This window comes from Silene latifolia, chromosome 1 (genome assembly GCF_048544455.1).
Source record: "Silene latifolia isolate original U9 population chromosome 1, ASM4854445v1, whole genome shotgun sequence".
In the NCBI taxonomy this organism is placed as follows: domain Eukaryota; kingdom Viridiplantae; phylum Streptophyta; class Magnoliopsida; order Caryophyllales; family Caryophyllaceae; genus Silene; species Silene latifolia.
Window position 1 is genome coordinate 83,716,356 of NC_133526.1, and position 14,295 is coordinate 83,730,650.

General features: G+C 34.2%; 2 protein-coding genes and 1 long non-coding RNA gene across 3 annotated transcripts; 1 reads left to right on the forward strand and 2 right to left on the reverse strand.

Moving 5' to 3' along the window:
- The first annotated feature begins 4,928 nt into the window (after positions 1 to 4,928).
- On the forward strand, positions 4,929 to 10,177 carry LOC141607287 (uncharacterized). Its single transcript, XM_074426645.1, has 2 exons — positions 4,929 to 5,505; positions 9,437 to 10,177. The coding sequence occupies exons 1-2, from the start codon at positions 5,031 to 5,033 to the stop codon at positions 9,943 to 9,945; spliced, it is 984 nt and encodes a 327-aa protein (XP_074282746.1). The 5' UTR covers positions 4,929 to 5,030; the 3' UTR covers positions 9,946 to 10,177.
- On the reverse strand, positions 9,229 to 10,774 carry LOC141607293 (uncharacterized). Its single transcript, XR_012526904.1, has 2 exons — positions 10,515 to 10,774; positions 9,229 to 10,439 (listed from the first exon to the last, which is right to left on the reverse strand). It is a non-coding gene; the product is annotated as an uncharacterized LOC141607293 (long non-coding RNA).
- A 506-nt stretch (positions 10,775 to 11,280) lies between these two features.
- Positions 11,281 to 13,220, reverse strand: LOC141607281 (CBL-interacting serine/threonine-protein kinase 6-like). The gene has a single exon (XM_074426639.1). The coding sequence runs from the start codon at positions 12,845 to 12,847 to the stop codon at positions 11,546 to 11,548; it is 1,302 nt and encodes a 433-aa protein (XP_074282740.1). The 5' UTR covers positions 12,848 to 13,220; the 3' UTR covers positions 11,281 to 11,545.
- Positions 13,221 to 14,295: the final 1,075 nt, after the last annotated feature.

Below are 14,295 nucleotides of genomic sequence, written 5' to 3' on the forward strand. Positions count from 1 at the left end.
CCATCTTTTAATTCCTTTTTCAAGGGCACTTTTCATATTTGCATAGATCGAGTCGAGTTACCACTAAAGGCCGATTTACTTAAATCTCGCGACGGTAACATGTAAGTCTGAGGGTGTAAATCCCATCTTTTTATTGTATTTTATTTTTGTACTCATTATTGTAAGATTCACGTCAAAAGTATGCTTAAAACCGACTGTTAAAACCCTTTTATCAAGCTGTTTTTACAAAACAGCCGCAACCAGACGTCGAGAAGAAACACAACAACTGTTGCGCCTCTTCAAAGGGTCGCAGCATCTGTTGCGCCTCTTCCAGAGGCTGCCGCAGTTCCTGCTCTTCTTCTTCTTCTTCCTCGGTTTCCTGTTGTTCCGTTCCTTTTATTTTATTTTCTTATTTTCTTATGTTCTTTTGTATATAAACCGTGTTTTAATGTTTTCCTTTTAATTATCACGTTTTATTTACGACTTGGATCCCTTATAATCGATATTTGCGGGTTTTCGTCATTAAGTCAAACCCGGATGTTAGAAACTCGATTTGTTCATATCAAGTTTCTGGAATTCGACCTTTGTACATATTTCCATTACTTATTTCCAGTTTATCACGTCCTTTCAAGTTCATTTTCGTCACTAAATCAAACCTAATTCGTCTTAATTCGTTTCTAACTCGTTTTAATTAGTTTTAATCCGTGTTTATCGCTTTTATGACGGCTTCATATGTAATTAAAATATTAAATCACTACCTTCACTTGAGTTAAATATCGATAATCAACCATTAAGCACACTAAAGAACATTAACCAACCTGCGGTTCTGACTTCACATCCAGAACTCAACCCAGGAACAGACACAGTGGTAGCTGCGCCTCTTCCAAGGGATGCAGCAATGCTGCGCCTGTTCCGGGATGAGTTCTGTCCCTGAACTTCTGCTCTCGCTTTGACCTAGTCTCTTATTACGTAACTAATCGACTATTAACCGTAATATCACTCTTAATCTGTCTTAATCTTGTTATTTTTATTTTTAACCCTTTCGTTTTCTTTTTTTTTCTTCAAATTTCCGTCTTGAGTGTATTTTTGACGTAAATCAATTAATTCATTGTAATTTTAATTATTGCTATTTATTTATCATATTTATTAGGGTTTTTTGATAACTGCTACCACATATAGCTCAGATTTTACCAACTGCTACCAAAGTTAAATTTCTTTAAAAACTGCTACCAATATTGTTGCTTCGGTTTAAAACTAACTACCAAATTAACACGAACCACCTATTTATGCATGAAAAGACAATTATACCCCTATATGACTCCCTCACTCATATCATTCCATTACCCAAACTTATCCCCTTTTAATCAAGGTTAATCTCAAGTGGATTTCTTCAATTTTATTAAAAGCATCTCTGGATTTCCCTCAATGTAATCAAATTCTATCAAAGTTATCTCCTTTTCAATTTGAGCATATTTTTTGTCAGCTTAGATCATCTTATTCGTTAATTATATCCCCCTTTAAACTTCTCATTTTACTCCCAATTAAATTGGGAATTCTGCAAATCAGTTAAATCGTCTAAAGTTCTTCCCCAAATCAGCTAAATTCCAGATTAGGGTTACATCATATCTAAAGAACCCAATGTGTTCCTATCCCCGGTACGTTGTCAACTTCGATCAACTACGAAAAATCGTCCATCATAGCATATAACATCATCAAATTGATTCTCCTTTCTCTCCCTGATTTCGATTATCTTCCAATTTTCATGACCCTTATTCCAAATAGCAATTTCACCGTATGTATTCAACCCTAATACATAAAACTTGATCCTCAACAACTTCTTTTTTCACAGAAATTGATGAACTAAAATCTTCGAAATCAAATCTACTATCTTCAGAAAAATATCAATCAATTTAAGACGATAAGATCGACACACCTCAAGATTTCGAAAACCAAATAAATTAACCCGGTTTTTGAAAAGCCTAGATGAAAAATAAAGCTTTTCCTTTGCTAACGGGTTCTAAAGATCCCACCTTTTTTCTCCAATTTCAGCTACTTTTGCAAGCCATGCCCTTTGTTGTTGATCATCTTTTGGAGAGATGATGGAAATTAGAGTTGAAAAAAGGGATAATTAGAGATAATTAGAGTTATGTGGAAGGAGAGAAGAGGGAAAATGTGATTTTCTAGAGGAGATGCGAGTGATCTCCATGATTGGCGGATATATAGAGCGGAAACGACAAAGGTATGCCCTTGTATTAAGTCGTATTATGGTGAGGGTCAAAACGTGATGAATAAATGAGAGGTGTGAATGATCTCCATGAATAATGAGAGGTGTGATTTTGTAGAGGAGATGTCAATGATCTCCATGAATGAGAGGTGTGATGAATGAATGAGAGGTGTGATGAATGAGAAACATATAAGGGAGGGGTAAAGGGTATTAAAGGAAGAAAAAATAGAACTTAAAATGAGATTTTGAGATGGACGGCTGAGATCATCTCTACTTGCTTCCTAACCTGATTTGGTAGTTAGTTTTAAACCGAACCAACAATATTGGTAGCAGTTTTTAAAGAAATTTTACTTTGGCAGCAGTTGGTAAAATCTGAACTATATGTGGTAGCAGTTATCAAAAAACCCTATTTATTATGTATGGTTTATTTATTTGTTTTTCACATGTAAATAATTTTAATTCCCAATTCGACATAATTGAATGCTAATTATTTGTTCACCGACATAGTTTAATTCACATGCTAGGATTAAAACGTTGGATGTTGAGTTGCATGCATATATCGACGACATATCAAATACGAACGATTTTCCTAATCATTAGTAGAGGCCGTTATCGAGGCGGGCGGGATTAGGTGTTCATTAGTAGTGTGTTCTTGCTTAACGAACATTTTGTGTTCGATTCCGCCCACTATCGTCTTTAAGTTTAATTTTTTAATTTAAAAATCAAATAAAGGTGGTGTTAACGAGGATTGAACCCGTCCCAACTTTAAGAAAGAGTGAACGGTTAACCAACATAGCAATGAAATTTACTTGATAGTAGGAAGCTAAATTTAATTTATCATATATAAATGTTGGGTCTCATTAGTTTTTTTTTTTATCAAAATTATTTTGATAGTTTTTAAAAATTAATTTATAATTAGGGATGGTGTATGTATATTTTAGAGGCCTATTTTTATTGATTTTGCACAAAGTCTCAAAATATTAGAGATAGCCCTCACGAATCAGATACTAACAAGTCAAGTAACCCGGGTTCCCTGCGATAATGATACTTTAGGTCCTTGTACTCATGTTAACTTCGTAATTATGTATGGATAAAAAAAAGTACCGAGTACTTGAGCCAGATCATACCCTCGTACAATACTTTACTTTCGGCTTTTTTCAGAGGAGAAGTATCACGCTCTACTTTAACTCCAGAAACAGTATCGTACGATACAACAGTTCATTGCATTTAGTGATACTTTCAACGACACGTGTCCAACATGCACTATCTCATCGCAGTTATTTCTACGCCTTAAAAAAATGAATTAACCAATCACCTGCACGACCGGTATACTACCAACTATAAATAATTAAATATTTAGTTATCCAAAGAAATTTGGACGCGTGTTGTCAACTTGTATTGGCCGGTTACTGTCAAACCTTACAGTCTACTTGCAGCATTGAGCTGTCATTCTGGCTCCACGTTTCGTATTCTAACTGGTTTTAAGGATCCACTTGTGTGGGTCCGGCTTTATTGTACATGTGTTTACCTGTGTTTTGCAACCTTGGTTCCGTTGTTCAACATTTTCTCAGCCTTTTCTTTCAAAAATCGTCTAAATTAACGCGAAATTTACAACCGAGTCTTAAGCAATTCTTGATTGAAGATTATAGGAGTATTTCTTATGAAAAATGATGGAAGTCAGATGTAACATGAGGCACGGAATTGAAATAGAGATTTTATACTTTTGTTATTGTCATTGTCATTTGCCAATTTAGCTTAGTTGACATAAATAGGATTCTTACAAATAATTAAACAAATTTTAAAAATTGAATGTTTAACAAAGAGGAGTTATTAATTAATTATATAATTTAGTAATAACAAAAACAAATTATAAACTTTGTATGCTATTTTACTAGCATTTAAAATTCAAACTTAAGTCTTAATGTATAGTAACAAAAAAAAGTATAATTAAAATTAGTTGATAAATAAAGTATATATTCTTAATAAACTTTCCAAATATTATACTACTATCTAACATCAATATTTCATAGCCAAAAGCTAATCAATGAACAAAAATAATTGATCACTTACCAATTACCATTAAGATCACCTTCTTCTAAAAGTATGTTTTGGTAACATTAAAAATCACCCATGGCAGATTTTCTTTTAAAAAAAAAATATTTCACATTGAATTGTTATAAAAATTTGGTCCGTAAAATAAAATATTTATGATCATATACTAATTCTATTAGAAGAATATTGTTTCATTTTCAAATTATGAGACATTAATCATATAATATTCAATATCTTTCAAAATATATTAGAAAAAAATTACTATAAAATAACTTTCCGTAAAGAATTTAATTTTATTATGTTTAAACAAAAAATATATTGATAAAAATTAATACTAAAGACTAACCTGGGAAAAACAAAACATTACGACGTAAATATTGATATTTAACTAATCGTTTTATTCAAAATTGTTTGAAAGATAATACTAAAAATCTCTTTAATTAACCACTCATCTCCTTAATTACAACATTAAAGATAATATTAAAAATGTGCTTTAATGATAATTAATTGCAATTTATTTTGTTGATTAACCAACAATCAAGGTAACAACTCATATTCCTTAATTCTCATTGACGTGTCACCACTCATCTTTCTTGCCACCATCTTTCCTATCACACGTGTCATCACCTTTCTCCATATAAATTAACCTTTTCGTCTTCATTCTCCTCTTTCTTTCCTCCTTCCTCCATTGTTCTCCTTCAACATTCCACAAAAATTAAATAAATAAATAAATAGGGTAATTGATTTTCACAGTACGTTTTTTTTTTTACTAATAATGACGGACGAACCAAAACCCGCCGTTGAAGACCATGATTTAGACCTCAGCCTCGGATTATCCTCTACACGTTCTCTTAATAGCAATAATAAGGTGAATAATTTTCAATTGTGTTTAAACCAAAAAGTTTTGTTAAATCCCGACTTTCGGATCGTATCAAACCATGAGGAGGACAAAACCATGGTGGGTAAGCAGAAGCAGGAGTTGAAGCGTAAAGTTGGTAATGTTTGTGATAACCAAAACGACGTCGTTGGAGAAGAAGAGGAAGGGGTTTCGGAACGACGTCGTAAAGTTATTAATATTGGTTCGAAATCGTCGTTTTGTTGGGGTGGTAATGCGGGTGGTTTTCAGGTGTATCAGGGTCAGAATGGTAATTTAGTTGGGGTGAATGAGGGTAATGCTGGAAATAGGTCTTCCGGTTCTAGCGAAAGTTCTTCTGGTTTTTCTGAGAGTTACCATACAAGTTCTAATGCAGGTATTTCCCTTTTTTTTATTACTCGTTCCGTATTTATTAATTTTTAATTAATATTTTTTTGTATATCTCCTAATTAGAATTTTAATTCATAAATGATAAATTAGCGTATAGGGCTGGTTAGATAGTGGCGGACCTAGAACATTTTATTTACGTGTCTAAATTTCCTAGGCGGAGATAGTACAATTTATTGTGATTATAATTTCACAAAATGCATGAAAGGTAATTTACTAATTTTACGTATCCCGTGATTCCATTATGGTTAGGTGAATTTAGTGTTTTGAATAAAGTTTACCTTATTGAGAAATGAGGAGTGATTGGATGGTGATTGGGTGATTGATATTACTCCCTCCGTACCACACCAAAGGTAACGTAGGGAAAAGTGGAATATTTAAGAAAAGGTGAAAAAAATAAGAGTAAAGAAGAAAAAAATAGGTGGGGTATGTAATTGTGAGTTTAATTGTGGGTTGGTATGTGGGGTATGTAATGACATTTTGTGTAAATATCAAATGGGTATAAGGATAACTTGGTAATGTTGTGGGCCAAATAAGGAATGTTACCTTTGGTGTGGTACGTCCGTTTATAGTAAGTGTTACCTTTGATCTGGTACGGAGGGAGTATTAAGAATGTCATTATAACATCTAGGGACTTGATATCGGCTCCTCGTATCCGTACCCATTAAGCAATACTTTTAATCATATTTGCTTTGTTATTGTCTTCCGTTTACCCATCACGAGGATAAGTTTTCAAAACCATATCAGATATCTCCCCAATAAGTGAAAAGCTTGGAGTAATAATCTAACATGGGATTGTATTCACATTTATTTATTTATAAATATGATTTCAATTACTATAACATATAACATGTTAGAAATGATCTTGCTTTTACCATTAGCGCTTTGATTGACATATCCAACGTAAAAAAATTAATCAACTTTACAAATAACTACCAGAGAATTGAACGTTATAGATGACATTCATGCAAATATGAAGTTAGTACGATGTAAGATTTGTGATAGTCTAATTTCGAAATGTTGGTAACCCGAAACTCTGAAGAGCGATAGGACGACAAGTGTACATTGTTGATAATTGATATAATAGACATTTGTGAAAAATTTAGGTAGAAAAAGGGAAAAAAGATTTTATTCTAAAATGTCATTTTCAAAAAGGATTTCTTTTGAATTTTGTGCTAGTTAGTTGTTGTGCAAGTTGTTAGTACTATATTACGTAGGAAAAGGAAAAAGTAATAAGAATATGTGAGTAAGTACATGAAGCAAAAGCGTAGAATATATGACCAAGTGTCATTGTGTACGAGATAAGAAATTGCAAATTGCTTCAACCAGGATAATGTAATAAGGATTATATTAAAAATGTGATTAAAAAGGTGTCCAACCATGTAATTAATTATTCGTAGGGAGTCTTTTTTAAGACGACTATATTGATTTTAAGACAATTAGCGAGTTTTCTTTAGTTTTGAAATATGATGGAATAACTCAAAATGACTTACTAAATTGGTTGCGCCTCTTGCTCTTGTGAAGTAGCGGTCTTTCGATGCAGTTCTTGACGCAATTTTCATATTAGGTCATTCGAAAACAACCTTTTTATGTTGGCAACACAAGGGTAAAGCTACGACCTTACCTTGCATTTTGCGCGACTTATGTTGTTGTTGTTGTTGTATAAGTAGATGGGATTAGAGTTTGTTGTGCCCAACGCGATGTGTTTTATGTTGTTCATCTATTTGACTTGTTTTATTGTTTTAGATAGATACAATTATATTAAACTAAAATTTGTGATTAGCAAAGGGTTTATTTGATTTGTCATTGATTAATTGGAGATTTGATTTTATATGATTGTGGCCAAGTTGCTAATTATCTAATTAAGTAGTAATAACTAGTAAAAGAGTGTCAAGTTGCTAATGTGTTTCTAAAAATGATAAAAGAGTGTCAAGTTGCATATGATGGTGACTAAAAAAAATGGGACGGTGATTTGTAACCTATGGAACTTTGCTATCATTACATTTTTATTATTACAATTATTATTTGGTGGAAACATACCACGTGTATGTTATTCATTTCTTATTCAAGTTGATTAGGAAATCTTATTCAATGATGTAATCAATGGCATCGTATAGCCAACCAAAAGCCAAGGAGGAGAAGCAACAAGCCACTAGGATCAAATGTTGAAAAAAATTATTGAATTTCATTAAAAAATAATGAAGATTCAAAGAGATTTATCTATTATTCATATAGATTTTAAAAGTGTCTTTTCTGAAATTGGTCAATTACGTTAGTTTCCTGAAATTGTCATGTGAAATTTTATGGTATATAATAACATCGACATCACAAAATACTTTATGTACCTCGAATGAAGATTTCATCAACTAAATGAGTGAGGAATGCAGATATTAGAACTGCCTTTTATGAAATTGTCATTTTATAAGTTATTTATTAAGAAGGTTTTATTTGGTTAATAATGTTGAATTTTTTATATCAATATTAACCGTACCTAAATTTTAATGAAGAACAAATGAAGAGCACCGGTCTTATGCTCATGATAAATCACATTTTTGCAATAGACATTTAATTAAAACTTATTTATAATTTGAGAATGATGAGATCCAAAGTAGATGATGGTATGCTATCTGTTTCCTTAAAAATGTTGTCATGGAGCCTTGTAAGCTTAATAAGTTTGTGAGGTAACATTGATCAATGACTCGGTATTGGAGGGTCTCTTAATGTTTTCTATTGGCGCCACTTACAACTTTTCCCTAATCATCTTATTTGTAAATCGATCAAATACATTTTTTTAATAGACATTTAATTACACTAATTTATAATTTGAGAATGACAATCTCCAAAGTAGATGGTATGTGATATGTGTGCCTATAAGATGGTTGAGGAGGCTGGTTAGTTTATAAAGTCTTGAGGTAATTAATTGTGTCATTGATGAATTACTTGAAAGTGGACGATGTTCATAATTTTGAACCAGTATTACTTAGGTAAACTAGGTTGTCTATGTTAGGTGATTGTAATTGCAAGTAGGTTTAACCACTTCATTCATAATAAAGGAGTTTAAGTAATTAAGTTGTTAAATAAAGTTGGGGTGGGTGACTACTCAGCACCTCCTAGTTATGCAATTGACCCTTGGCCCTTTGGTATGTTTCATCACCTAATAGTGTCTCTATTTGAAAGTACAAATTCTTGTTTAAGAATTGTCTTACATTTAAAGCTGGTTAAGTATGGTTGATGAAATTAAAGGAGGGTTTGTCCAATTTAAGTAAGTTGGAGCATATTTGACCTATTTTCATCCAAGTCAAATACTATCGTCTTAAGAGAGACTTACTCGTTGAAAAGACAATAAAGATTCAATGAACTTAATATTACGGAGTATGTGTCATTCTATTTTTATCCAATGAAACGTTTGAGATTTTCATTATTCATTTCAGTTTAGTTCGTGTCAAGTCCTATAGATCCAGTTTAGTTAGGTTTAATTCCGACTGTTTTAAGTGTCAAAAGGAACGGGTCTAAATCCAGTCATCCAAATAGGGTATTAGTACTTATTAGTGTATTGCTTAACACCTCCACCTTATTATGACGCCTTACAATTGAGTTGAGAATAATGCCTACCGGAGTACCGGTATTGATATGGTTGACTGTGTATAAATATGGCAGAATTGACCTGAATCGTAACCAAACAGAGTAGCTTTATTTTGACCCGAAACCAAAATTGACCCGATCTGAACTCATTTCTTACGAACCTGAAATGAAACATAGCTTATTGGGAATGACCCAGTCCGACCCTCCTAAAGTGACTCAACCATGTAATTGCTTACGAAGTGTATATAAGTTTTGCTAGAACAGTCCATATAATAAATCAAGCATTACCTTGCATTTGGGACGTTATCCTTGTTAACAATGTTTATTCTTTGATGCAGGTGGAAATAACAGTGATACTAGCAGTAACTCAAGCCATCACTTACGACGTTTACCCTCCGTAAACTTACATACAGCCAGTCCCTCAGTGAAACAAACTGTTTCTTCACAAGAAGACACCCATCTTAACTCTTTGAAACATAACCAATGTTCTCGAAAGATAACTTCAACAAACAGTAAGGACAAGGAACCTAGCCCAACTCCTCAAAGCCGAAGCACAAGCCCAAAGGCACCCAAATTTGTACCGGGAAAGCCACCGAAGCCCAGTAGACAGATGAGCCAGCAAAGTGTATTGCTTCCTCAAATGCCATGTGTTTCAGCGACAGGAAACGGGCCTGACGGAAAGACTATCTCCGGGTTTTTGTACAAATACTCAAAGACGGAAGTGAGCATCGTTTGTGTTTGCCATGGTGCGTCTTTCACACCATCTGGTTTCGTTGAGCATGCAGGAGGAGTTGATATAGAGCACCCTCTTAAGCATATTAGGGTGGTTCCTTTTGCTGTTACTTAATAACCTTTAACATACGGAGTAGTTTTTACTTTTTATGGTTTTACAAGTAGCATTTTCGAGGAGAAGATGGCTGATTTTAACATAATCAAATGATCATGGTACTGAAATCCTGCCATAGTGAACGTCTCTTTTTTTTTTTATGTATTACGGATCTTTCGTCAAGAGGTAGATGCTTTATCTAATTGAAATTGTACATTGAATAATTAATTGAGATAATACCTCTTTTGGTTGATGATGGTTTTCAGATTTTCCAGTTATATGTTTGATTCGGGGAGTAAAACTTGTCCGTTTTGTCATTGATTATGGCGTATTGTAATGTGTCACGCCGAACCCTAAGACTACTACATCAGGTCTTATTCCTGACCTGTCTAAATTCTAATTACCAATGATGCCAAAGGTGTAAATGACCCGCATAAGAGCTGTTCAGCTGTTGTTAGCCATAACAAAAAGCTGTCCCAAAATCTTGAAGCTTAGTACAGACGTACAGTACATTACTAACATCTTTAACTGGACAAGAGAAAGAGCGAGCTACACCCTGAGAATGTACTCAAGCAGTCATAACTCATAACTCTCTCGGCTTGTTGATCTTTCATGGCCCACTTACCTAGGCTTGAGAGATGATTCAAGAAGCTTGCATCATCTGGCCTGTGTGTAACTGGCTAAAACGGACTCATGTGCAGAGAGCGCTAGTTTGTACCTCGTTGGCCTCTGTGACTATATACCTTGCCACTGACTATGGAGGATAACACAGAATGAAATGAATGGATAGAATCACAGACGGTGGTAGGCTGGTAGCGTGCTAAGGAGAGAATAAGACTTGAACTTCAATTGCTTAGATGTAAGGATGTAAACCTCTTCTTTCGTTGAAGTTCTGTTTAATCTTTGTCAAAGTAAGGTGGATTCAAAGAGTGCGATAGTGAGATGTATTATTAATGCCCACTAGTATTAATTTGGAGGCTGAAAGGGAGAGATTCTAAAGAAGTGGGAATGTGGGGGATTCAATAAGGCGGAAAAGTCCTTTATTGTAGGGAGAGAATGAAGAGATGAATGTCGTGAACTCGTAAGGTTGACCGCGCTTAGGAAAGAGTAGGTGATCCATAACTTAAGAAGGGGCGATAAGCATGAGTAAGGAAGTCGGATCAAAGCTGAAACGGCTATTTATCACTTAACATCCTCGCGAACTACCTCCCTCTAGTCAGACGGATTTGGCCAGATAGATGCACATACAGTATTCTAAGATATATCCTTTCGCTCGCTGATATTGTACTCCGTACCATCTATTGTTTAAATCTGAAGTTCAATTTCTAGAAATCTAAGCTGTTTTGATCATATGGATTAGACAAGGAAAATAGTGAACATGTATTTTCTAAGGTATTTCTTTACATTTGCTGAAAAATACCAAAAAGTTGCATATTAATCTTGGAACCATAAAATAAAAAGAAAACTTTCAACCATCCTATCATTTACAAAATCTTTGCCAAAAAAACTTAATAACTTCAGCTATTCATAATTCACATATTAACTACGGGAATAAAGCAAAATGTAAACTATTGACTGGACGGATTAGTGAAACTTGAATTAGGACTTGGATGATCAGTTATCAGCATGCAGTCCAAACCATGTCCTGAAGCGCAGGACGAAGCTGGCTATGACAAAACTGGTTGAACTCCGTCCTATCCCCAGAGTCCAACTTAACCTCAACCACCAAAAACGACGACGACAACGAGTATAACTCGGCTGCTATAGCCAACTTCCCACCCTTCCCGTTGCCTGGCATCCTCATTGCTCCCTCCCCTGCCTTGGCCACAACTTCCTCAAGCCTTGATATCACCTTGCTTGCTGCTTCTTTTGTCGTAAATATCACTTCTTCCCTCTCTTTTCTCTTCTCTTCAAACAGTGCAGATAAATCCAACCCTCGGGATAATGAAATTATATGAAACGCATTCATTTCCTCTGGCTCCTTATTCTTGACCACTTTATCATTATTCGCCCAATTATCGGTCAAATTTAAATCAGAATCGGATTCTTGGGACGCGGTGAACCATTCGTGGGACATAATTTCCGAGATTTTAATCCTGGACTTGGGTTTTGGATCAATCATTCGAGTAATCAAATCTCGAGATTGAGGAGAGAACCAAGAAGGGCACTTGAAATCAGCCTTGTAAATCTTCCTATACATGGTCATAAGGTTATCATCATTGAATGGCAAGTACCCTGCCAAAAGAACATATAGGATAACCCCACAAGACCAAATATCGGCCTTAGCACCATCATAACCTTGACCTCGTTTACTAACAACCTCAGGAGCCACATAATGTGGCGTACCACAACTAGTCCTAAGCATACGGTCCATTTGATCACTATCCTCAAAATACGTACTTAACCCAAAATCCGATACCTTAAGATTACCTTGGTGATCAAGTAAAAGATTTTCAAGCTTTAGATCGCGGTGGTACACCCCTTGACTATGACAATATCCGACAGCTGATATCAGCTGTCGGAAATAAGTCCTAGCAAGGTCCTCATCTAATTTACCATTTTTCGAAATTTTTGTAAAAAATTCACCTCCACGTACAAGTTCCATGGCTAGGTAAACTTTCGATTTTGTAGCCATAACTTCGTAAAGTTCTACAATATTAGGGTGCTTAACCCTTTTCATTACACTAATTTCCCTTTTAACTTGCTCCATCATCTTCGCCTTAATTACCTTATCCTTCCCAACCACCTTCATCGCCACGCTCTTACCTGTTTGCACGTTACGTGCGTGGTACACACGTGCGAACGTGCCTTGTCCTAACAACCTTCCTAATTCATACTTCCCCTGTAACACCCCGTGTTTTATTTCAACTTCTAATATCGCGTCCTTCCTAATTTCTTCTTTCGCTAAATTCAACTCCCCCATATTAAATTTCCTAAACTTGGACTCTATAATAATCTAACACAAACGAAACTAATACAACCGTGTCTAAAACAGGATTCTTACTGGGGTAATGTTGTTATTGTTGTTGCGACGTGCTATCCGCCCTCAACGTGTTTACGGTGGCAACTTCGACCGTGGATAACATGGTGATTTTTGTAGGCAATTAGGGTGTTTGGATGCATGAAAAAAAATCTTTGTAACGGTTTTTTTAGGGTGATTTAAGATTTAGGATAAAAGATATAGATTTGTTATTATCTTTAAAAAGAAGGATTATTATTATCTAGTTTTGGTATATGATTTAATGATTAGAAAAATGTGTGTTTATTTATAGGTGGAATTAGTCCAATCGTGGACCAATGAAATAAATGGCAGTAAATATTGCATAAGACGGACACTATCCGACTTATGCATAAATTAAAGACGGGTTCAATATTATCATATGGTGGTAAACTGGTAATAATGACAATTTTTTTTTTGACATTTTACAACAATTTGCCATGTGATCATGTAATTTTATATGTATTTGATCCATCTTAAATTTAGGACGGATAGTGTCAATCTTAAACGAGAATTTGTAAATAATAGATTGGTTAACATCAAGCTTACTCATTCAGACGTGGAAAAGTTGAAATTTTATCATATATTTAATATTTAATATTTAATGTCTAGATAATTGTAGACTGCTCATTATTGATGATTGTTTTGTATTATTGTGTTGTTGATAGAATTTGATTTAATTTGTAGCCTATTGTTTTGGGAATCTATGGTCAGCCAACCAAAATGGTTGACGCGTTTTGAAAGTAAAACGTCGAGAAATAATATGTGGTTACAGCTTAGCTTGATAATGATAATTCGCTTATGTGTGAAAATGATCCTAAATTGATTAATAGATCATCATCTAGTAGAATTTCCGAATTTTATAGATTTCTCCAGAAGAAATGCAGGACGGACATATCTATTTTATCATTAAAACGAATTTTCAATACTATTCCCTCCTTTCAAATTCAATTATTACATTTGTTTTTTAGACATTGTTCATAAATATGAAGAATTCAAAATTTTTCCAATATAAGTAAAAATATATTCGTATGGGATTTGAGTTTGATTCTTTCAAAGAGTACAATAAATATTTTGAATTTTTATTAATTCGTAATAAAAGATAATAACAATATAAGATGTGTATGGACAAACACAAATTCTTGTTTGTGACGGCATATATCCGTCACTCTTGAGTGACGGATACCATTTTACCTCACAAAGTACCCACTTTTTCTCTCTCTGCAACACTATTCATGTGGTCCCTTTTCTCCACTAACCCATTTTGTTACCATTTTAACTTACAAAATATCCGGCACAAATGGTAACCCGTCACAAGGGAGACCAACTGATTGACAAATATGAAAAAGGCAACTACAATTAGATTGGAATTT

Excerpts from the sequence above, each read along its gene's own strand:
- LOC141607287 (XM_074426645.1), top strand. The coding sequence starts at position 5,031 with ATGACGGACGAACCAAAACCCGCCGTTGAAGACCATGATTTAGACCTC. Across the intron at positions 5,506-9,436 it reads CCATACAAGTTCTAATGCAG|GTGGAAATAACAGTGATACT; the intron begins GTATTTCCCTTT and ends TCTTTGATGCAG.
- LOC141607281 (XM_074426639.1), bottom strand. The coding sequence starts at position 12,847 with ATGGGGGAGTTGAATTTAGCGAAAGAAGAAATTAGGAAGGACGCGATA.